The sequence below is a fragment of the Blennius ocellaris genome (assembly GCF_963422515.1).
Source record: "Blennius ocellaris genome assembly, chromosome: 4".
NCBI classification, from domain to species: Eukaryota; Metazoa; Chordata; class Actinopteri; order Blenniiformes; family Blenniidae; genus Blennius; species Blennius ocellaris.
The window spans coordinates 7,155,990-7,181,240 of record NC_137653.1 but is presented as its reverse complement, the minus strand read 5'-3'; the positions used below and the strand labels follow the sequence as shown (position 1 = coordinate 7,181,240).

The window sequence follows — 25,251 nt, the reverse complement described above, 5'->3', positions numbered from 1 at the left end:
TGTTGAAAACACCACATCACTTTGCTGTAGGAAATATTTATTTACACCAAACCCACACACATTTTCATGTATAACAACTATTGTGTTATTTTAAATTGCCAATGTGTGATGACAATCTTACTTGAGAGGGAAATTTCAAGTCTACAATTGAGAACATTTGAATTTTACTTAAATATTGATCGTACACTTTCAACAAACCCTGCATAATTGACAGACATCAAGAAACAGTTGCAAACATTTTTAGTGTCAGTAAATTACTGCTGCGGTACAAATTCATAATGGAAATTTATGCAGTTTAACATGCAAAATAGAGTGAAATGAAATTTGCATCAAAGCATTTTAAAATTCAATTTTGTCAATGTTGAACAATGAAAGTGAATAAAACATGTTGGGGGACCATTACTGGATTCAAACGTTTGCAGGAATTGCAGTAACACACAGTTTTAGAACTAAAGGAAGGACGTCATCACAAGTCTTGAATAATAATAATAATAGTACATGGAAATATCGGCCTGTTTCATTTGACCTTGACTTTTATTTTAGAATTTCACAGCAATTCTTCCATCTTCATTCTGTTTATTCTGCAAAGAAATAAATGGGCAGTTATAGCTTTTATGTATTTCATCATCACTGTCATGGGAATGCTTGTGCAAGGCAAATCAAATTGGAAAAAAGTGGAACGCTCACCTCTCACTGTGAGTTTAGTTGAACACTCTGCTCTTCCCAGAGAGTTTTCTGCAACAACCTTGTACTCTCCGGTGTCTTTAGGTCCGACTGTCAATATCAGCAGGGAGCAGACTCCACAGGTGTTGGAGATGAAGTAGTTGGTGTTGGTATTCAGACTGATGTTGTCGCGTAGCCATGTCACGTGAGGAGTGGGGTCACCTTTGACAGCACAGCTCATGTAGCACTCGTAACCTTGAGGAGCAGTGTGCATTTTCAGTGGGACGAGGAATTTGGGAGGACACTGCAGATCGCAGACCTTTGACTCTGGCATGTGCAAGGTGAACTTTTCTGCAAGACAGAGGACATGCTTATAGCATCAGAATTCAAATCTACACATACAGTAGTCCTTACGTGACGCCACAAACTGGGAGTGTTCTGGGATTTAGTTTTTTGTATCGACGTCATTCAAATCACAGAAAAACAATTGAAAATGGTTGTGATATTAATTAACTCCTATTTGACTTATCAAAGAACAAAAACAATTTTCAAATATGCTTCACAGGACTTGACAAACTGGATCTAATATGTAGTATCATCCATTTGCAATCCATCCATCCATGGTGATGGCAGAATACACATTGTCTTTGTTCTGTACCGACTGACAGGCAGTCAGAGAGACAACCACATGCATTCACTTCCACAGGGTGGAACAAATTAAAGTCAAAGTCTGTTTTTTTCTCTCCTGATACTCAGGAAAGCTGGGTATTAGGTGAAAACCCTTGCGCACCCTCGGAGAGAATATGCAATCTCCACACTAAAAGGCCCCCCCCATGGCCCAACCAGACAAACCTGTGAACATGTAACTACTATGTCACTATGCAAACCTGCATTTGTTTTATTTCTCGGAATCAGTGTGAGTCTATGGATCATTGATTGTATTGTCTAGTTAAAAAAAAGAAATAGTCAAGTAGTAAAGTAATATTTTTCAATATTTGTTATTTTGTTTGTAACCTTGGTGCTTGAAAGATCCACGAAGTGTATTTGATTCGAGCAGTGTTGTTGTCAGGACAGTTATTTGTTTACTGTTGGAAACGCTTTGAAGTTATTAGCGTTTCATACCTCTTTTGGTAGAAATCAGCCACTTTGCTGATTCGGATGGTTTGGAGGAGCCCATGTCGTTCTTAGCATAGACTCTGAACTGGTACTCTCGGCCGGGCATTATGTTGCAGGCCGTGAATCTGTTGTTGAAGATCTGATCTGCAATGGTGTGCCATGTCCTTTTGTTTGAATCCCGCTTAGTCACCATGTAGTGCAGCCTGTCGTCACGTTTCTCATCCGGAGAGGCGGTCCATGAAATGGTCACTGTGCCCGGGACATTCTCATCGAGCTCAACAGGACCTGGTGGCTTTGGCTCATCTAGAATTTAGCAAATGAAGGTTTACATTTTTTCCTCTTTGTATATACAATGCATGGAATAGAAGTGAACTATTTAGTGTGGTATAAATTCAAAATGTCATTGCGATCTCACCCGTAACTCTAATTTCAACACTGAATGTCTCTTGTCCAACAACATTCTTGACAACAATGGTGTAGATTCCTGTGTCTGTGCGCTCAGCAGAAGGAATAAGAAGCTGAGATGTCCCCTCTGCATTACTGATGGTCACTTTTTTCGACACTGGCACTCCATCTTTCAGCCAAGTTACTTCAGGCCAAGGGGATGCCTAGACAACATATAGAAATACAATTAATTTTGACTTAGAGGCAAATGTATGCACCGTCAAAGTTATGAGTCATCTTCACCTATAATCATAATTACCTCAAAGTTAATGGTGAATCTTGCAGAATTTCCTGCTCTTACCACCATGAAACTCTTGATTTTGGAATCCGTGAATCGGGGCCTCACTGTGTGATCAGCAGAATGAAGGTTGGTCATTGTCATTCATGATGATTGATGAACAAAATAAGACAAGTATGAAAGAAATACATTGATCACAACTGGTGTAAATTGGAATGTGTGTTGGTTGACAGTACAGCCCTGAAAATTATGTCATTATCTTGACAAGTTGATTCTAGAATAGTTGAACACATAATGGCAACAATCAAAAATAAAAGTGCCTATGAATGTGTATATCATTGCAGTTTGATAATCTCCCACAGAGAGACATTGAACTCCAACTGATTTTGTTTTTGTTTTGTGAAAATCTAATCTACAATGTGTTTGGAAAAGTGTACCACCACTTTAAATGTGGCATTATCAAAATGGAACCACTCTTATAGCCTTATCATCTCGTAGAGTTGATAAGATTTTAAGTGAACAACTTTGGACCTCTTAGTATCAAATTGGGACGCAGCCTACATGTATTCAGTCAAAATCCCCTTAAACTGCACATAGAAGTCAAATTTGGCTGCAAATAGACAACACATTATAGAAGTATTGCAATTTAAAATATTGGGTTGGGAGAACTATTTTGCTCAATGATAGCTTTGAGATTTTTTTTTTTTTTTATATATTGTTTAAAAAAATTAGGATTTTTGTTTTTTAAGATATCATTCATTGATTGCTAAATAGTAAATCAAAATATTAGAGAGACTTCATGTTCTTAATGTGGACTTTGGAGATCAGTTTGTAGGCTTAAGCATGTATAAATTATTACATCGGAAAACAGAAGTAAGCAAATATAACACAAAGACTTAAAAAGAGCACAAATGTGATTGCTGAAAGCGGTTTCATATAAATAACTTATAGATAAGTGTTTCTTGGTTTTTTTTACCAGGCGGTGGCATAGCAAGGATGTAGTTATCCAGTTCTTGCGGCTCCCCCTCTCCTCCATCATTTGTGGCGACGACTCTCACCCAGTACATTGCCATTGACTTCATGCCTTTTACCGTGTAGAAATTCAGGGTTATTGCATTAGCATTGCAGCGATCCCATTCTGTATTTTCTGCAGGCCTGATCTCGACAAAATATCCTTTGGCTTCATCCTCAACCCCCTCAATGTCCTTGGGTTTGGTCCAGGACAGGCACAGGGTTGTGTAGGTGGAATCTGTCACTTTCAAGTCGATGACTTTGCCAGGAGGCTCTGCAACACATGATTCAAAGTCGACAAATATTTCAATCACAGCAGTGTTTCGTGTCGTCTAAAAGCAGCAACACTGTCGTAGCATGTGTAACGATCCACCTACTTTTAGGATCTCTGGCAAACACAAATTCGGATGGCGTGCTGAATTCACCCGCTCCGGAGTTGTTAATCGCAGACACACGGAATTCATACTCCATGCCCTCAACTACATCTTTTACAGCAAATCCTTTGCTTCCTTTGAAAAGAGCATTTAACAAAAATTAGTCACCTTTATATTGTCAGCAGTCATAAAATGAACAAAGAGAAAGAGGAGATTAATAATTGATGAACCTCTAATCATTTCTTCTGGTGGGTTGACTTGGCCCCACAGATTGCTGCCTTTTTTGCGTTTCTCAAGGTTGTAGCCCAGAATACTGGTTCCTCCAGTATCAGCAGGAGGAGACCAAGAGAGAGTGATGCAGTTTTTGAACGCAGAGACAACCTTTGGAGCAGATGGAGGTCCGGGGTATGCTGTTGGCAGGAGAGATTCAAATTTGGCTTAAGAGTCTGTAAGTAACTGTAGGAGTGTTTTTCAGAAATAGCTTAGCTTTTATCACTATCGTATCAATAACCACTCAAAACCTCAACATATGTTGAACTCTTCAGGTGAGGCGCTTCGCTGCTTGAATGATAGCAAGACAACATGTTTCTATAGTAATGTAGAAATGCCAAATGTCTTATTTTTTCTTGTGAGTCAAATTTGGACAATTTTGAAGCTAATCCCCTTAAATGCTGCCTCATATATGTATATGTTAACCTACCTTTTGTACCCGCTTGGATGTCCTCAGTCTCCATAAGCTCGCTGGTGCCCATCTCGGTTTCTGCTCTGATGCGATAACAGTATCTCCTACCGTGGTCTACGTCGCTGTCTCTGTATTTATTCTCTGAACCAATCGGCCCCACTTTTTTCCATGTGTTTCGCCCAACCTGATTTCTTTCAAGAATATAGTTTCCAATCTTGCAGCCACCACTGTCCTTGGGCGGTCTCCACTTAAACTCGATTACAGAGGAGGTGGCTTCAACAATCTCCAGGGGTCCCAGTGGAGGTGTAGGTTTGTCTTTCAGAGAGCAAAATAGCAAACAGACTCACTGAGTAAATACACACATGCAGATTTGAGAATACTCAACATCCAACACAAAATCCATCTGATACGTACCCAGCACAATCAGCTGACTTAAGGCTTCAACAGTGCCAAACTCATTTTTCAGTTTAAACTTGATTTCACCACTGTCTTTACGTTGCAGCTTGGTGAGAAGCAAGCGACTGCTCCCTTCTGAGTGCTCGATCTTGATGTGGGATTCGTCTGAAAGCTCTTCACCCTCAAGGTACCACTGAATTTTGATGGGTTCCCGTCCGATATAGGGCAATTTGAAAGTAGCTTTTTGTCCTTTCTTCACAGTTACGGGAGCTTTGAAAGCTTCCAGTTCCTCAGCTTCAAATCGGGGTGGATCTAAATGTGGAACATACAAGGAATTATGTAATCAAGGTGTGGTCATTCTAATGGAATATTATTTTCTCATAAAATCAAAGTATTGTCTAATTAATCATGCATATATTACATGCAAGGAGGAACATTTTGTGAAGCAAATGTACCTTCAACAACAATCAATGCCTCTGTCTTCCGCCCATCTGCTTCAAACTTATATTTTCCAGAAAATTCCTCTGTAACTTTATGGATTTTAAGCTTGTGGATAGTTCCGTCTTTAGAAATAGTTAGACCCTCAGATGTCTGAATCTGTACGACAACAAAAAAAAAGACAATAAAATGACTTAAAAGTAATTTGAAAGTTTTATTTCAGAGTCAGACCTCAAATAACACAAATGTATTCAACAGCTATATTTACGCCCCCCCTGTCCTTACCTCGTTTCCATCTTTGTACCAGATGCCCACACAGTCTTCACTGCTCACTTTACACTCAAGCTCTGCTGCTTCTCCAACAATGGCTTTGCAGTCAGAAAGTCCAGCATGAAAATGAACTCCTGGGTCTGAGAACATATCAGCCAACAAGTTAGTAAATGTACACGTCCTGCAAGTTACTATCCACATTCAACATGTTTATGTTGAGTTGATTGTTTACACATAGAACATGTTTTAAAAAGATTTTTTTATGCACAAATGCACAGTCTACTCACTTGTCTCACTTGAATTGTCAAAGTGTATCAACAGTTACCATCTCAATTAAAATATTTCGTCTCGGGTTGTTATTGTTGGAGCAAAGATGTGTGCTTCATTACAGACATCTTTTGCAGAAACTGTGTAATCCAAGACCGAACATAATGTATCAAGAAGGCATATTTGTGCTTGTTTGGAACTTGCTGAGGACCGTCTCCTTTGTTCATGCGAAGCTTGACTGTCTTGCTCAGGAGTGGTCTTCTTAAACTTCTCAGTCGATCTCTTGGCACAGCTTTAAAAAAAAAAATGTCTTCACAGTCATTCATTATACCCTCTTTGCCTCGGAAGAAAGGTGTGGTCCTAAGACATACAGTTTCTCACTTAGACCTGAGAGTTCATTGGTTAGTGGAAGAATTTGTCATTTTGACTGCGTTTCCCGGCTTCAGTGAAATCATAACTGGATAAGAATGTGGCCATCCTGTGCAGTCGTCTCATATTGTCTTCCAACTTCCTCTGATGAAAGAGTGCATCTGTATGCAAGAGTGTGCATTATTTCAAATACAAGATTGGTTCTGGTTGCTTTTTTAAATCAGTACCTCAATGCACCGACTCATCCTGAAGTAGCAAGTAGCAGGAAACGTTAATACATATGCACACTGAACACAAACACTTGAAAGCATTTCCTATACACACACACACAAACACATAAGCAAACTGTATTTAAGAAGGTTTATAAGAAGTAGACCCGAATAATCAGCAAAGTACCTGCTGACGTACAACCTGTAGGTCTAAGAGATACGATGACATGGCTGTTATCACCAAACAGGAAAAAAAAAAAAGATTGTTATGAATTTACCATGATGATAGCTTCAGAAGTTAAATATGCTGTGTGCTCATCGCATGAAATCATCAGTGCATCAGATTGAATCAGCATTTTACTAAAACCACACTCAAGCTTTAATCCACTCTTGTTAATATCTCTAATCACCCCGAATGGCCATTTAACCAATCGTGGATCAAATGTGGCCTTCTGCTCAGGTGTCAAACACTCTTTCTTGAGATCCTCAAACCACTGACAAACTCATCTGCTCATCAAATGACTTTGTACAGTGACAGTGCTTGCCATGCAGCAGTTATTGTAGTGCTCGCAATCTTACCACTAACTCTCTCCTCGATCAATGGGCCTTGCCGTGCACGGCCTGAACGTTTGCCAGCAGCTACTGGTTTACCACCGCGTGGCTCCTCGCCACTTTCGGGAGATTCCTCACTGCCTGCCGCTGGCCCGCTGCCATTACCACCACTGGCATCATGTGGCTCTCTGTTTTTTGCTTTTCAGTTTTAGAGGATATCATTGCAATTACCATCAATCCAGTGTATCTCATTTGTAGCTCGATATGCCTTACAAATAACATTAATGGAAACAGTAACAATACAAATAAAAAGGTCAGCATAGGGCATAAAAACAAGATCAACAGAAATAGCAAACTCCATTTAGCCTCAACGGTAAATGAATTTCACTTCTATCAAGAGGAGCCGGGTATAGGAAAAGGTGAGATCTTGATCAATTGAATCGAGCAGGTGTTGCATTTTACAACAACATGGATGTTTTGTGGCTGATTTTACGTGAGTCGTAAAAATTTGGGATGCACTGATACCAGTATCAGGTATCGGGTCTGATACTTCACGGAGTACTCGTACTGAAAAAAAGACCCCTAATACAACTTAGTGAGTACTATGTGAACCCTAAAACTAAGTACTTAAAAAGGGTACCTGGTATTGGCAAGTAGCTATGGTTCACTACTTGTCCTTTTAAAAAGTGGTCTTGGTGCATCCCTAATAAAACTTGTAAGCTTGTAACTTTAGCTGTCAAATAAAGATTCATATCAATATGATTAATTGAAAGTTTTCATCTTTATAACTATGAATACTTCTGTTACTCACCTTTTCCATTTACCCTATTTATAACTCATATATAAACAACATATTCACAACAAGAACAGACACAAAAAGCACACATATTATGCACGTAACACAAATATAGATAATTATCTATAATATTGTCAGAGAAAAAAGTTATACTTGCATATAGAGCATATATGCCATACTTTGTTCCTCAGACATGGCACAAGAACAAACATTTATAGAATTGCAAAGTCCTAAAAGTTGAATATTCATTGTTAAAAGCAACAATGTATTTTGTTGTTATAAGTTATCTGAAGCCAAAGGTTTTCAAAATGTTTTGATTGAAAACCCTATAAATCGTTAATACAGGTGACATTATACTCTATATTGAACACAACTACAGCATCTCTCTACATAAAGCAGATTCTGCCCTTGTCGTAACGTGAACTTGTTCGTCAACAGCTCTTGTAGCCAACTGCAATTAGCACACCAAAGCAGTGGAAAAAACTTTGGTGGTTTAATGCATTCAGCATTATAGTATATTGTTAATGCAGCTGCATATAAGTTAGGATGTCCCTTCCAGCTGGGATGCCAAAGTCATTTTCATTCTCAATGACTTTAATATTCAATAACTATCAGCATGCAGCCTCTGACATCTCTTACCAACGACAGGTTCTTCATTTGCCTCATTGTTCTTATTGAGACGTTTTCCCTTTTTCCCTGGCTTTGCACCTTGTTGATTTGTGGCTTCCTCATCATCTATATCTCCTATTAGTAATGATAAATATCAGCATTACAGACACTATTAATGGATTAGAAAAATCCACAGAACCTATAGATGACCTTTACTGAAAAGTTTGAATAAAGATGTGAAATTCTGAAGAAAGACAAACAGCAGCACAATAAACAAGACTTTTGTAAGTATAAGTTCAAGCCAATAAATATGTATGATATGTATAGAACAAAAGACAGGATTGAGTTTTGATAGACAAACATTAAGAATACGAACCATTTTGTTTAGTCGGAGGCATTTCTTACCTACTAGTGTATCTGGAACCAGTGGGCCAACTCTTACACGCTTCTTGCGTTTTCCTTTTTGTCCTCCAGCTCCTCCTTCTCCTCCATCTCCTCCTTCTTCTCCACCAGCTCCTCCTTCTAATTCATCATAAAAGTCATCTTCTTCCCCAAAACCATCTTCAAAACCTTCACCACCTCCAGCACCAGCTGCACCACCAGCTCCACCTCCAACACCAGCTGCACCTCCAGCTCCACCTCCAACACCGGCTGCCCCACCAGCACCACCTCCCACACCGGCTGTACCACCAGCACCACCTCCCACACCACCTGCACCACCAGCACCACCTCCCAGACCGCCAGCACCACCTCCAACACCAGCTGCACCACCTCCAACACCACCTCCAACACCGGCTGCACCACGTCCCACACCGCCTGCACCACCAGCACCACCTCCAACACCAGCTCCTGCTCCTGCCCCAGCTCCCTGTCCACTTCCAGCTCCACCAGCATCACCGGCTCCACCAGCACCACTTGCACCACCAGCTCCACCAGCACCACCAGCTCCACCAGCACCTTTCGCACCAGCAGCTCCAGCAGCACCAGCCCCTCTGACACCTCCAGCCCCGTCTGCCCCACCAGCGGCACCAGCTGCAGCTTTCTTTGCCTGTGCAGCAGCCTTAGCCTGGGCTCTAGCTGCTGCTTTGGCTTCTTCATTTGCCTTTTTAGCTGCGTCTGCCTCCGCTCGGGTAACTGCATCCGCAGCTTCCCTCTCCTCTTGGGCTTTCTTGGCTTGGGCCACTTTTTCTTCCATTTCTTTCTGATATTTTTCTTGCTGTTCCTTGGCTATTTTAATAAGCTCTTCATCACTGCCACCTCCAGCCATGGTGGTTTTGCGAGCTGCCTTCTTGCCTTTACCGGAAGCATCTTTGTCAGCTGAAAAAATATATTATAAGTTTCAGTTATTTTTATATATATATCAGGATTTACAACATTTGTTCATGCAGGTCAGATATTGGTGAAAAAGACGTCTATACATGTTTCCTACCTTCAACGATTAGCCAGTTATTGCAAGACTTGATCCCTGCCACCGCAGCGTAAATACCACCATCCAAAGGCTTACAGTCTCGCACAATCAACTTGTGAATCAGCTTATCTTCAGAAACACTAATTTCATGTTTTTCTGAATTCGACAGTGGGGCACTTTTGCCATACCATTTGATCTCGTTCATCGGCCCAGTTAGGACACATTGAAAGAGGGCATCCTGTCGCTCCTCAGCCTTCACCTCTTGTATTTTGACAGCAAAATCCACTTCAGGCACTGGAGGGTTTGAAATATACACAAAGGGAAACGTTCAATATTTCAAGGTCAATTGAAGTGGTCCTGCTTCATTCTAAAAGTTCAAAGTAGTTTTGTAATCAGGCACTGAAAAGGGTCCAAGAAAATATTTCTCTTGGAGGAAGGACGCACCTTTAAAATCAGTTGAGAATACGTTGACCCCCCCAACATCCACTGAGTAGAGCCCAGCATCATCATTCCCCAGTTTCTTAATGGTGAAGATGTATTTTTTGCCGACTTGTTTCAAGCTGTGCTTTTGGTCATCACACTCTTCTTGAGTGAATGGAATCATTACACCGTTCTGCAGAATTCTAAGTCATTAGCATGTTGAAAATACAATGAAAGTAAAGCAGTACAAGAATAGGCAAGCAATGCCTTACCTTATACAAGAAAAGCTTGCTCGTGGGATCCTTAAGGTCCATGTCCAACTCAATTGTTGCACAGTCATCATCACTGACCTCAATATGCTTTAGTGTACTGATATGTGAAACAAACTAAGAGATGAAAATGAAAAATGTAATGAATAAAACATAAGAACATACACAAACCAGAGCAGCAGAGAAATTTTGAATCGGGTTTGTTACAGACGCCAGAGCGCTACATACTTCTGCAATCTCCTCTTCTCGCTCCCTCTTCATCTCATTGAGTTTCTTCAGCATGCCACGAAAGTCTGTGATATTATAGTCGACACAGATCCGCTCATAGTCCTTCTTTTCTGCACTAAGCAGAATTTCCCAGACTTTTTCCTCTGGCTCCATCGGCTTTTCCTCACGCGTTCCATCTTCATTGCTGCACAGTGAGAAACTTGGATCAAGCTTCACATACCAGCGGGCTCTCACTCAAACAGTTGCTTACAAAGAATCACTGAAGAAATTAGTCTTACAGAATATCACGGGTTCATGCTTATAGATAAATTGTCAAATGAGCCATTTTTTGCCTACCGTTTTTTGAGTTTCTTTCTGAAGCCTGTCAGATCTGGGAAATCATAACAAAAACATACATTTGTCATGAGATGAATAGCTAGTCTTTAACCCTGTCTTGTCCTGTCACTGTGAAACAAAATTCACCAAACGTTGGATTTTTCACCCATGTGTGTGGGCTGCTACAGTCCGGTGCTCAGAGAGCTGCTGGGGGGTTCAAGGGTCAATATCAGGAACCCTCAGTGGTGATCTGATCCCAAGTCTGCCTCTGTAACCCCAAGTCACCGCTGGCTCTTTTCCTACTGCATTGCAATGCAACTACAGGATGCCGGGAGGTGATGTTCATGTTTTTCAAGAAAAAATCTGTTGGTCTGGGAAACATCATGACACTGCATCGATGTGGCAGATATGCACCAAGACTGGCAGATTTTATTTTTCCCCAAATAATTCAAATGTGAATGACTAAATTGTCAAGTTGAGGGTTAGTGATATGAAAATGTATGAGCAAGTGATGTAGCAGAAAAGTTGTGCTGCTTGATCATTCCAAGTATTGAAAGCTTTGATGAAAACCATCAACCCCTGCACTGTGTTTCTGCTAACCCACACTATAGAATGTAGAATTTTACTCCTTCTGTTTGACTAGAACATGCATTTTGTGTACTATTTTCCTAAAGACATGCATCTGGTCTTAAACAACTTTTGTGTTCTTAAGTGTTATCTTAAAAGGGACCAGAGCTACATGTTTTGTACATATGAGGATGTCGATTTGACATCTTACCTTCTCCTTGTTTCTTTTGAAGTTCTTTACTCTTTGAAAATCCAACTGTTGACACACATTGAAACAATGATTTGCATGGCATTCAATTTGGATAAATCTACACAGTTATGCCATTTTTTATCACAAAGATAACTCGTATGTTGAAATTCTTACCTGCGATAACATTCAACACAACAGTGCACACAGCCCTTCCATATTCGTTTGAGGCAAAACACTTGTAGGTGTCGGCGTCGTCCGGAGAAACCTTGGGGAACTAATGAAATGCAAACAGAGTTAATGTCAGTTTCATTGTCCTTCAATCCGTATTAATTTTTTGGTTTTACCGATGAGTGCCATCATCTGTACCCTGTAAATTGCCTTGTAAAAAAGCTTACCTCAAGGGTATGTTCATGAGACGTCTCATCGTACTTTTGCTCGCAAACACTCGGATGAAAAACTATTTCTCCGTTCGCTCTGCCCCAGGTTACAGTTGGTGTGGGAGTGCCAATTACTATCGCTTTAAAGATTGCATTTTTGCCTGCAACAGAAGAAATGTTACTATTAGTGACAAGTATCGAACATAGTGGTTTGCGGGTTTTATTTATAAATGTATATTTGTATTTGTTTGTTCACAGGTAGACAGTGTTACTTAGTAACCTGGATAAAATAAAGTAATTTAGAGAGCACTGTCATGTTTGAGCTTTCCACATCTGACAGGCAAGCTTATGCGGGTTAAGTAATGGTATTCAAAATATTATCCTTCAATAACAGAAATTAATCTATATTGTTCAAGTACCAATATTTCAATATATCCCATCGAAGTGAGATACTTAAATGATCTGAGTCCATTATCTTGTATAATTTATACCGACAGTGCACTTTCCATACTCTCATTGGTCTTATTAGTGGTTTGTAATAATAAAATGTTTTCTTCTCTATCGGCAGTTTATTTTTTTTAATTCTATTAACTTAAAATAATCAAATCTTAATCCATTAATACCAATCATTGCTTAGATTACGAGATCTTAAGCTTTTATATTGTGGAGTTCTCTTTACTTGTGTTCTTGAATTTAGGTTTTGTGCCCAATTTTACTGCAACTGTGTAATAAACTCCTTTATCTTTTTCATGTAATGCGATCTTCTAGTGGTTGCACCTTGTACTCAAACAAAAAGCAAGCAGTTTCTCATCTTCATTGGCAGTTCCTCTTGGCAAGATGGGAGAGTCAAACCAAGCCAGCTCGTTACTTAATCTGTCACAGTGTTGTTTTTCTTCTAGTGTTTCATCAGCAACTCTCACCTGCATCCATTTATATTTCAATTTGATGGCGTGTTGCACAAGTCAGTCACAGTTTTCCCTCTAAGTCTACATGTTGCTATTTCAGATGTAGGTCGAAGCTTGTCACGACTTATCACTCAGAGACATGAAGACCTTTACCCTCTTGAATAGTCAGAGCAATGGGTTTGCGGGTGAAATCTGGAGTTGACATTCCCTCTGGAAGTTCCTCCAGAAACTGCGTTATCATGACACCGGGCACTTTGGACTTCTTCTTGATGCCTGATCAAATCAGAACAGATTAACAGTTAGACGAGCTTCATCTCTCCGGGACACCATATGATATTAACAAAGATGACAAAGAGTGAGAAAATGTTAGGGCACATCTAACACAAAGCCTGTACGGAATCAATTACAGCAGATGGTAATTTAACACATTCATGAAGTCTGAGCACTCGCCTCTGTGAATCTGAGTTGTGTTGTCATTTATTCTCAGAAAGAAAAACGTAAAAACAAAGCTAAGACTTTAAGATTAAATGCAGATGACTAGCGGTCTTAATGACCGACTTGTAAACACCCATCACTGTAACGTAACCACATTCAAACATACAGATTAATTAATCATTATCTAAACATCATATTAAAATGCCACACTTTTGGATCAAACTTGTGTTTACTTGGAATTTATCAGAGTTTACTTGTCGCAACTACAAATATCCATTTCCAAGGCCAAACTACTGAGCATTGTCTCAAGCAGCTCGGCTTTGGTGAAATAAACCATTTTTCCCATCAATATGGACTGTTTGACCCTGCCGCAGTTTTGTTGAACTGGCTTTGCAAGAACGTTAATTCACATTCCAGCCTGCTCTGCATCTGATGTGTATTGGCTTTGCTTCAACACCCTCACAGCATTTTTAACATGGCGCTCTCATGAAGTGAGATAGTCAGGAATGTTTAAACTCGGACTTGTTGTCATTCACACACTCAAGATTTATTATTATTTTTGTTGGCTATCGATGTCACCAAGGTTTAGGCTGTATATTAATTAGTTTCTGACACCAATATATTTTATACCGATATTTTTGTAAAACATAGTACACAGTAAACTATTTATTTACTTATAAACATTTGGCAAATTTGTTCAATAATGTTCATTTTTCAATGACCACCATTTTGGTCATTGCAGTTCTGTCTAGATTTTTGTGTCGCTATTAGTAGAGGAAAAAAGTAGTGAGAATGAAAACATATATAATTTAAAGGAGGGGAAGAAGAGCATGTCATTAAACTGAACCGCTGTTAGCAGGTCTGCGGGGCTTTACCTAAACCCTGCAGTGTCCATCTTAATATTTGTGCATATCTAAAGGCTTTGCAGGGGTCCTACTACCCCAAAAGAAGAGTACTGGTATGAACTAACCCACAGCAGTCCCAAGGGGGCGTCACTGACTGCTGATCGCAGGAGTATAGCTGGTCCAGCGATCCCTGGTCTTTAATTATTTTCACGTTGCATGACAGACCTGTAATAGGCAGAATATTAACTATGGAATATGTTGATTAAAATGAACACCAACGTTTTGCAGTCCGAAGCACTCGGGGTGTAAATATGTTGCCGTAGGTGTTATTGACAGTCTGTGCATGACTGGAATGGAGCGGAGCGGTGATAATGTTATCCATGTTTTCGTTGCTGTTAACAAGCTGAAACGTTCCCAGCGTGGAATCATTAGGATGACGTTAACATCATGGAATGCAACATGTCTGCGTAGAAGTATCAATCAGCGTCTGAATGTACAACAGCAATTAGAATGACGTGTTGAAGCCAGCCAGTGTTTGTTTGACGGGTCAGTTCAGCAGAAAGTATTTGATGGAAAATCCCCCACATACATTTGGAGCAAAAAGAGTAATTGAGGCTCCGTTTCATTCTTGAGAAAGATTTAACGCAACATAGTTGTTGGAGTAAAGCCGTGAAACATGTATTATATATGAGTTATCGATAGAGTTCTAGATCTTCGGTCAAAGCTGTCAAAGGCAGGAGATATGCTACTTTTATATTCCAACTTTTCCAACTTTTTCTCACTACAGTTATATTTTTAACTGTACAAAACCGTGTTTTATCACCATACTTTTCCTTCGTGTAATTATTTTTTTCAATATATTTTGCTTGTGCATCACATTTAATGAACTCATTTATTCTAGCGGGGCTTCCTGAGGATGAACTGCTCTCAGAATATGCATTTCCTACAAAGTGAAGATGCGATTTATCAGGAATAAAAGCTGAAAATGGAAGGTTAACCCCCCCCCCCAAATACTCCCAATCCTCCTTTATTCAGTCATTTACTTTTTTTTTAAAATTCCAACTCTGTGTAATTTATTCTGCACTGAATATAGCTGCAGGAATGCGTCACTGATGGGTGTTTGATTGAAAAATTTCTTTTGCACAATTTGCCAAAAGAGACTTGAAACAAACAGATTGGAGAATTCCGTCTTATTAACACTGACCACCTTGGAAAGTCAATATAAGTACTACCACTGTGCACTTGAATGCTTTGCCTTTTCTCAGTTTATGGCTCCATGCTTTCATCTTTTCTTTTTTTCCCAAAGCTTTGTGAATTTATGTTTCTTCTCATTCCATCTCTTTTATGCCTTATAAAGCACTTTGAAATGCCTTTCTCTATGACTGGTGCTTTTTTATAAGGACACTTGGCTTCCCTTGGTGAATAAATAAATGAACAAAAGAGTGAATGAATGATAAAGAGTGCTGTTAAAAACCTGCTGACTCTCCAACAAGATCCCACATTTTGTTTGTAGCAGAGTGTTTTTATTTCCATCTTTGCATCTTTAGCCAGCTGCCAGTTTTGGCTGGTGGTACTCCCCGACATGATAACTGGAAAACACATCCCACCCTAATCTTGGAGTTATTATGTTTATTAGCGAACCCTGTTTATTTAGAGCCAGTCGTCTGGCAGTATTCCCAGGAAGCAGGTTTTAACGAAGTTTCCCAGTTTGTTTAATTCAGCCAACTCTGAACTCCTCTCCCCCACCCCTCCTGCTTTTAGCTTTTTCATTTCCTCAATCAAACTGTCCAAGTCGTAGAGCAAAGCTGAGTGCATCATTTTAAATTAAATTAGATATTAGTTTATTACCCAGTGTCTAGTTTTATGGATATTATTTATTTTGCCATTTATTTGTCATCTCTCTCTAAGGGAAGCGAGAGAAATCTTTGCACTCACATTCAGATATCTTACATCGTGGTTTTGTCCTTGGACTGAAATCTCTGCACCATCCATCGTCACAAAAGCATCTGTCAGGCTGTCAATTACTCACGTTTCATTGAAGCATTTAGCATACTATAATCACTGCTATAATCTGTTAAGCTTTAGACAGAAATGATACATGTCAGGTTTTTTTTTTTTTAAATTTATGTACTGCAAGCCTTTAAACTGATGAGAGCATTTATGACAGAAGGCTTGCTGCTTATTAAGCTTATAAATATTGGCAATGATTGGTCGTACCAAGCAAGATTACAATAATTGCTCTGTTGGTACTGAGTTTTCAAGTGCAACGGAAGAAAAATGATTCGACATGAAATCAAAAAAAAATTATATATACTTGCACATTGGCAGATTCCTCTCATAATAAAAGATTTATATGGTATTTGTTTTTCAATTTGTCTGTTTCCTTCTGCTCTGCAACCATGTTTTAGGAGTGAAAAGATATATGCCATTAGCACTCTCTTGAATGTGCTGATTAATCAGTTTATCTTCATGATGTTGACATAAAATAATCCAATACTGATGATTTAGGGCCATTTAGTTAATATTGTACCCGAAAGGAAATCATAATGTGAGTTTTCAATGAAATGACTGTAATCAGCTTTTCTCAAGCTCGAAGCTTCAGAGACAATTTGTTATTCTTGCTTTTCTCAACTTTCTTTTCATCTTATATTTATCGACAGAGACAAACATATCCAGTCTGACAACGCACACATTTTCCATTTCCAATAATAATGTTTATTACATGCAAAGTCTATTTATTGTTAATTACTAGTCCCACTTTTATTTTTTTTTCAGAAGAAAACATGTTTCTGGTAAAGGTTTTTAACTTAATAGTTCAGTGTTTCTATACGATGCCTGCAATCGTCACACCTGTTATTTATGGTTTTGTACTATACCTTATATCAATCATTTTCATCAGTCTTCATTCCAAGCTCAGTTCAAAACTTGCCCTGCCAACTCTGGTTTCTTTAAAATTCACTCCGGTCCAAATATCCTATGCAAATGCTGAGATTTGCAGCAAACATAGTTTCCTTGTTACTTCGTTGGCTTGTTCAAATAGAAACACCAGACAGCCTGGTTTGATATCTCTGTGAAATTGATATATCAGCGAATTGAGTGTGAATATATTGTTCCAGTGTCAGTTAGTAATTGTCACTGGAATACAAGATATCAAAAGGAATCAAAAGTTGGGTACGTTCCTCTGGATGTCAAGAGCATCATTGGTGCTGATTACCTGCACACCTCGGTGGCAACTTGACAGCACATGGTTCTTTTAGACCTGCTTTGAACTGCCGAGATCACGGAAATTGTAATTTTGTATCTGTGACAGTCGCATGTGGGCAGACATGAAAAGGTGGAAAATAATCTCCAGGGAACCTGACAGGTTAACTTTAAGCGGTGCCTCAGTTTGGCACCAATGCTCATGGTGGAAAAATGCATCCTTTCACATCATTTACTGGTGATTTCTTTACGATAACCAAATTTGTGTTTTTTTTTACCATTCATCTGTATTGACCTAAGATTAAAGGTTAAATATGATTGAGCTTAGAGACGCCTGTATCTTTAAGGAGACCACTGAGGAATTCTCTCAGAGAACCTGGAGAGCAAATTCACTGTTTGAGACTGAAGTGTGTCATATAGTGCAAGGCTCACCGGCGTTTGGATAAAATTAAAATGTGGCATTTTTTGTCTTTTGATCACAACCCAAAATACCCACATGACAATCAACCACAGTGCCTTTGAGCAAACAGCTGGAGCGAGTATTTGTATGAAGGGTTTATGGAAAAATGTCACAATGAAATGCATCTGTTGTGACACTGAAAGTTCTGTCATCCTGACAAGATGACAGCTTTCAAAAGATGATGAATACCACATCATGCATGCAACTCACCCAACATGGAGTCATGCATTCAAAGAAGGTGAATTGTTGGTATGATCAATTTCTTTTTTTTTTCTCTCTCTCTCTTCTCTTTTTTTCTTCTTTTGCTCGCATACCTTTGTCGTCTGGGTGAATTCCTTCAGAACCGTCGACTTAACACGCAACATGACAACGGGAGAAGGAACAGGACAGGTAAATTTTTAATCCTGACAAAAGCCCCATGGAAGGTTGGAACTTCGACAGGATTACGGACACATAATCAACACAGAACAAAACATTATACAGTGTATCACCCAGGGATGGGAAACACAAACACAGACACCCCCTGGGCGGAGGACCAGAATTTTCACACATTACACAACATAAAATTGTTAGTGAGAGACACAAATAGAATTACAGTGTGTTAGTTGTGTGGTGTTACAACACCACATGAATAGCTGCGCTATGCAAGAACTGATTAGGCTTTAAGCGTGCTTACGCATTTTGTCAATGCAGACATCTCAGGATGATTCCTATGCAGTGCTTGAGGGGAAATATTGTGAACTCGAGAGTGGAAACAATTTGACGATTTTTTTTTTTAAGCCTTCATTTTGTCTTCTCATAAATGAGGACAACCTTTAAATATCAAAGCCGTCTTCTGTTACAGCAGCTGCAGGTATGTGTCTCATTGATCCTCTCGTACGATCTCTATTGATCGTCCTTATCATCAACTCCAGATGGATGTTGCTCCTCAGACGACCTCTGGTTGTTCTTCATCCAAGCATCTTGTTTTCTTTGTTCCTCACAATACTCTCTTGTTTGGTGTTTACAGCTCGTTCTCATCTCCTCTTCTGGTGTTTGGGATCTTCTTGTTGAGAAACGTCTTCATATTTGCTTCCTTTGGAGGAAGACACTGGAGATTGATGGGCACCAAGCTGTTCAAAGTGAAGTGCACTCATCGCTGCTGTTTTCATCAGAAGGACAAATCGACTGGAGACAATCATCAGTTCCACTTTCTGACAGGTATGAGTAGTTTTTTTTTTTATTCACAAGTACTGTGCTTTGGCTTTCTGATTCTTGCATTTCATGCTTCCACTCCATGGATGTGTTGCTAAGCTTGATTGTTCCATCTCAAAAATGGCCAACTCTTGACTTGATCCATTTCTTGGATTGAGTTGGTGTTTTGCATTTCTTGGGATTTTTTTGTTTTTCGTTTTTTTTTTTTTTTTTTTATAAATATGTAACACTTCATATTTTTCCAGGTGTTTTATTGTCTTGCAGGTCAATTTTTCTTGAATGCAATATCCCATTTTATAATAGGTTTAATTGTATATTGTTGGTCAAATGAACCTTGCTCATCCTTATAACTGGGATAAGAGAAAAAAACAAGGTTTTAGATCTTAATACAAACCTTTCAACATTTGCACTTACCCTGCTGCCCTGTGGCAGTTTGATCGGTCACCTTTGACTTCTTCCACATCTTGTCTTCGTTCTGAGCTCCGCTGTTTCAGAAGACTCTGCACCAAATAGGATAGACAATGTACAAATAAATCTTCAGCACATCTTATATTCCCAACACAAATCAGTTGAATTGGCCGGCTTTCTCATTTAGAGCTCAACATGTCACTCAAGTTACTTCAAACTACTGAATCAAGTGCTCACACAGTAGTTTTAAAGACACATTACTTTTGCAGTTACTCAAACCAGTCAGTAAGAGGCAGCAGCCAGTGTCATTTCCAGAAAGTGTTGGCTTCAGGATGGGATGAACGCCCAGCTCCAGGATCCTTTTCAGGTGGGTGTTAAAGCAGCAAGAGCCCCACTGGGGCCTTTATAAACAGAGTCAACCGCTTTCAATGCCATGACCAAAGTCTATTTATTGAAAGTTCACAAACAAGATGTGTGAAGTGAAATTGGGATATGCAACAACAACAACAAAAAAACCAATATGAACAATTCCTAAAGCATTATTTAAAATGGGAACTTGGTACCATCCATGGCCTGAGGTGCTTGTACAGTAAGTAATTTCAGTAATCTTGGAGAATTTGCCACTTTTTTTTTATCTGAGTTTAGTTTGACTGAGTCACTTTTGTCACTGTCATACTCAAAGATGGTGAATCAGATCAGCTCAAGCCTCAAAGCTTTTAGAGGTAAACAACCTGTTGCAGGAATTCTGAATGTCGGGGATACTTCCTTTTGTTTAGATTGGGTCTGTACTGCAGAATAAACAAAGAGTTTCAAAACTGATAAGTATCTGAAAACTTAAAAGATTAAAAACCTTTGGACAGTTTGTTATTAACATGACGCCTCATGTTAATAAAAAAAAAAAACCACTACGGGCCATGCAAAATTCTACCACGAGTGAGATCACTGCTAATTTATACTTATATAATTTAATATAGTACCATTTGTTGAATGTTTACCTGGTGCACCAGGTTCTTTGATATCCTTTATCCTTTATGTCCTTCTTTGATATCCTTTATTTATCCCACAAAATATCATAATATTCTGTTTCTCTCTTTTCCCATTGTGTACAACTTGCCACTTATGTAATTTACAGACTCATGTGACACAAGTTCAACCGTTGAAAGGCCACATGTGCTATTTTCTGTTCTTGTAAAATTTGACCTAAAGTCTTATGTTAAATAGTTTTAACCTCATTGGATGGGGCTTTGAAAAAGGCATGGCTACTAATTCATATTATTATCATCATTACTTTCTAGCTCAATGTAGAATTCCAGAAGATAGTGCGAGGAGGTGAGTACTATCTGGGTCCGACACTCTCTCGCATGATTTTAATACTAATCATCATTGAAGTTTCATCCCAGCACCACAAAGTGGATGTGACTTTTTTTGTTTATACTACCCGGATTCATTACTAACTCTAAACTGCTTTGATGTAAACATACTGTATCTGTACAGTAAAGTGTGCATGCGAGTGCTCAATTTGCCTGATTCTAAAATGACAAGATCTATTTGGATAGATCCACTATCATCGTCTGCTCCGAGGTTGTTTAACTCCTTCTGACCTTGTGAGCAATGAGATATCTGTAAAAGCTTTAAATCTTGCTATTTATTGAGAGGTTGACACCCTGTAACCTCTGCTAATCTGTGCTCCTCAATATATCTAATTTGAGGAAAATTGATATTACCATCAGTCTTATTTCATCATTCCAGACAGTGTACCCCTCAGTTTTTGAATACTTGCAGCCGCCGATGTGTTTGACTTGGAAATAAAATCTGCCACCTTGTAAAATAAGTGTTTTATTTTTAGTCGCACACGTACTGCAGCATATGTTCGGATAGATTCTCCAGCTCCAGCAGCAATCTTGGCTCAGGGTGCATCTTGAAAATGAGCTACACTTCGCATATGGTAAAAACTAAACAGCCTGCAAGAGGAGACATGTTGGCAGGAGACTCGATGCGTTAAAGGAAACCCACTCATCCTCCTCTCCACAGAGCAGTTCTGCTGTTTTAGCTCATTACATTCGTACTTTAATGTTTTGGCTGAAGCTCTTCGTTGCTTTAATGTACTCTGACTTGTGGAGGAGGGGTTTCTGTCAACAAGATTGCTGTCAATACAGCCTGAGCATCTGTCGTGGAAATTGTCTGCTGGAGGCTGCTGCATTTTAGTGAATATTTCTGCCACCTTAAAAATATTCCAACAGCGCTGTTCCATTTAATCAATATGTAGGCTGGCTGGCACATGCACGAGTCACCAGAGTTAAAATTAGAGACGGGCTATCTGAAATGTTCGACCACTGTAGAACAAAAACACATCCAGATTTGTTTGTGTTGCACTTGTCGTTGCTTGATTTGCTGTACTGTGTGTGTGTGTGTGTGTGTGTGTGTGTGTGTGTGTGTGTGTGTGTGTGTGTGTGTGTGTGTGTGTGTGTGTGTGTGTGTGTGTGTGTGTGTGTGTGTGTGTGTGTGTGTGTGTGTGTGTGTGTGTGTGTGAAGAAAAGACAACAAAGCACTGATAAGACATAATGGATGGATGCATGACTTATAGGATGCCATGTCTTGCCTCACACCTTTGACTACATAAACTCTCGTGGCTAAATATACAAGAGTTTGAAAGCTGGAGACGCTGCATGACAACACAACAGGATTACGTCTAATGTCTCAGTGGTGCGTGATATGTTTCAGTGAGTGTGACACGCACTGCAGATGACTGCGCCGCTGACCACATACTCTGGAAATGGCATCTGGTAGCGTCTCAAATGTCCCCCACTGCATTTTTCCACACATCATTGATTGCAGGCCAGCATAAGACACGGAAAGAAACAGCTTCGGCTCCTTATGTCACACAAAAGCAAGCCACCGATGACAATGTCTTTTGGTGTCAAATGAGCAGTAACGGCGCCATTTGAACTTTCCAATGAGTTTTTCCCTTTTATTCACTTTCTGTAAGAGACCTGACAAGGTAAGGCATATATGCCATTCAAATCTCGCACAGAATGGGAACAGCTTCCTTTTAAATGTGTGAATTACACTAAAGACTTTTCACACTTCAAGTATTAGTCAGGAGGGAAATGCAGCTGTATGCAGGGACTGTGAAAGAGGCTGTATCGCCTCTATCCCTGTGGATCTCTTCACTGTAAGAAGAAATCCTGCTTTCTGCCAAAACTCAGCCCACTGCCTCCCGGCAAGCAGCTCCCCGAATCTCAGGTTACGTATTGATTTGATACCTTGGCCTGAAGTTAGTCATCACCCAACAACCTCACAGCTCTGACCAGTCTGCTGTGATCCAGCTATACCAGATTTAAAACTGTGAAATTCAAACTGCGAAGACTGCATGCCTCACAGAAGTGATTTCAGGCGGCAGCGTTAAATCCGCGTAACTAAATTCTCCGCTATGTTGAATATATATCTAAATTAAAAGTATGGCTACCCAGTCAAGTCATTTGAGCAGCTGAAACCTGATAGCAAATAAAATTCAATATTTTGTAAGCAAGTTTATTGCTTTTTTAAGTAAAAAAAAAAAAAAAATAGAAGCAGGTCCTCATTGCAAGATCATGTAGCACTGAAGGCTTTTAACGCCACCTGCTCGTATCAGACTCTGGATTTCCCCCGATAATGCAGCAGGTGCTGACTCGCACACACACACAAAAAAAAAGTCATGTAATCATTTTCCCAACTCAGCTCAGTCTATTTTTCTCATCCAGCCTTCATTTTGAGGGCCACATACCTGCTCACAGTCCTCAGTGCTCTCTGCTCTCGTCCCTTTCAGCAGTCTGGTCACACTGTGCCTTCTCTTAATTTTTTCAATGTAATAGATCCTTCCAGCAGCGTGCAAGTCTGCAGCTGATGCCTCTTCCACTGCTTGGACCCAGCGACTGCCAAAAGCTGCTTAGGCTTTTTTGTATTTGTAGCAACTCCAAAGACATTGGATGTTGGGTGGGCGGCGGAGCAGGAGGGCTCTGTGAAGGGTGTGTCAAAGAGCAGGTTGAATACCTCTCAAAGAGAGACGTGAGGACACAAACGAGGATGAAGTTTGTTTACAAGTCTGGTGTCTGAATATGTCTGAGTTTGCAGGTTCAAGAGCCGATCTGGCTCCTGTATGTGTTTGGAGTGCTGTCAATATGATGTAATACTTGACTTTGTTTTGATGTCTATAGTTTCTTTAACAGGTTCTTATGAAAATAAAGACAACAAGACTCAAAGGGCTTTTGACTCATTCTGTGTTTATTGGTATGTTTCCTGTGCTTATAAGAAATGTGACCACAGTGGACATAATTCAGATCAATCTTACACTTATGTGACACACCACTTCGGTATAACCTAGAAAAAAAATGTATATACCTTAGGAGTACTAAATTGCACATTATTGTGCCTGCAGGCATGGTCTCAGCACTGTTCAGAGCTTTTATAGACTCATAAACTGATTTTTAGCATTCACCAGAATTCTTGACGTGTGAAAAATTGTAATTACCATCCTGCTAACTTCTATTAATAAAATTGGGAGTTTCTAAATATAAATATATTGATTTGATGAACTACAGAAAATGTGATCAGTATGATATTTGGTGCATTCTCCAGAGATTTAAAATAACCCAGTTTACCACATGATATTGAAAATAGGTCTCCTGGGATAAAGTTAGTCTGTATTTGTCATAGACCATACACATGAAAAAAATCCTAATTTAAATCGAGGTTGAAAGCTGCAGCATTAAACACTTCCGATGCACACTCTGGCATCCCAGGCGCCTGTCTTGTCGAGAGTTGTATTATTTTTAAGATACACATTAAATGTTGCCAGTCACTGTCTGCAGAGGCTTAAATAAAGACATGGTGTGTACTGTAGGTGTGTCACATTGTCCTTTCTCTCTGGGGGTCGTGGAAAACAGCTGCTACGAGTTTGTCATGCACCCACCAACAACTGAAACCTGATCAAGAGCATTTTACATGTTACTTAAGCTAAATACACCCCAGGACACACATACAAACATAATAAACAATAAACAATACTACAAAAAGATAACTGCACAAGCCAAGTTGTCCATATTTATTCATGTAAACATTTCTGATGACATATATAGCTGCATTTTAACAAATTCTAATCAATTAGGATTTGTACAAACACGTTTGTGCACTACTGTGTTGCAAAACAGTCATTTTTCAGCTTAGTTATGACCACATGCCAATCGTATTTATTGAGAATGTGCTATGCTATATATAAGTTGAAGTACATGCAACTCATCCATTTTTACATTAAAATTCTGTGTTTGAGAATATATTTGTTTGTTTTCTAATTGTTTGTTGCATGAGTTAAGGTCTCACTACACTTGAGCAGTGACACTGATATATGAGCAAGGTTTTTTGTTTTTTCAACCACACATGCCAGTCTTCCATCTAGACAGTAAACTGGGTCTTTAGCAACAGCAACAACCATAAACCTGCCAAACATAACAAATATGCCACCAGGTATCATCTTCTAGCAGCTGGTCTCACTCAGATCACTGACTCCTTATGGCGAGTGGTATAGATGGAAAGTGGATTTCAAGTATTAATTAAAAATAT

The 25,251-nt window shown here is 39.4% G+C and overlaps 1 protein-coding gene across 7 annotated transcripts; it reads right to left on the bottom strand.

Annotated features, from left to right (window-relative positions):
- Nucleotides 1-23,590, bottom strand: igfn1.1 (immunoglobulin like and fibronectin type III domain containing 1, tandem duplicate 1). Of its 7 annotated transcripts, XM_080495520.1 has the most exons (28): nt 23,420-23,590; nt 19,663-19,748; nt 18,265-18,404; nt 14,519-14,618; nt 13,267-13,386; nt 12,227-12,369; nt 12,006-12,105; nt 11,853-11,897; nt 11,096-11,129; nt 10,760-10,943; nt 10,535-10,648; nt 10,287-10,455; nt 9,864-10,136; nt 8,840-9,751; nt 8,465-8,569; nt 7,057-7,227; nt 5,648-5,772; nt 5,380-5,521; nt 4,943-5,236; nt 4,547-4,843; nt 4,077-4,256; nt 3,850-3,981; nt 3,438-3,746; nt 2,483-2,568; nt 2,195-2,387; nt 1,786-2,082; nt 688-1,014; nt 1-581 (listed from the first exon to the last, which is right to left on the bottom strand). In XM_080495520.1, exons 5-28 carry the CDS (start codon nt 13,352-13,354, stop codon nt 577-579), a joined length of 4,725 nt encoding a protein of 1,574 aa, XP_080351646.1. In that variant the 5' UTR covers nt 13,355-13,386; nt 14,519-14,618; nt 18,265-18,404; nt 19,663-19,748; nt 23,420-23,590; the 3' UTR covers nt 1-576. The 7 variants fall into 7 exon arrangements, with proteins under 7 accessions (XP_080351646.1, XP_080351645.1, XP_080351643.1 ...); XM_080495519.1 differs by lacking the exon at nt 14,519-14,618; XM_080495517.1 differs by lacking the exon at nt 14,519-14,618 and having other exon boundaries at nt 18,369-18,404.
- Between the last annotated feature and the right edge of the window lie 1,661 nt (nt 23,591-25,251).

Coding starts and splice junctions, on each gene's coding strand:
- igfn1.1 (XM_080495517.1), bottom strand. CDS start 19,711: ATGTGGAAGAAGTCAAAGGTGACCGATCAAACTGCCACAGGGCAGCAG. Junction 8,570..8,839: donor GGTTCCAGATACACTAGTAG/GTAAGAAATGCC, acceptor CATTACTAATAG/GAGATATAGATGATGAGGAA. Junction 5,237..5,379: donor GGCATTGATTGTTGTTGAAG/GTACATTTGCTT, acceptor TTCCACATTTAG/ATCCACCCCGATTTGAAGCT.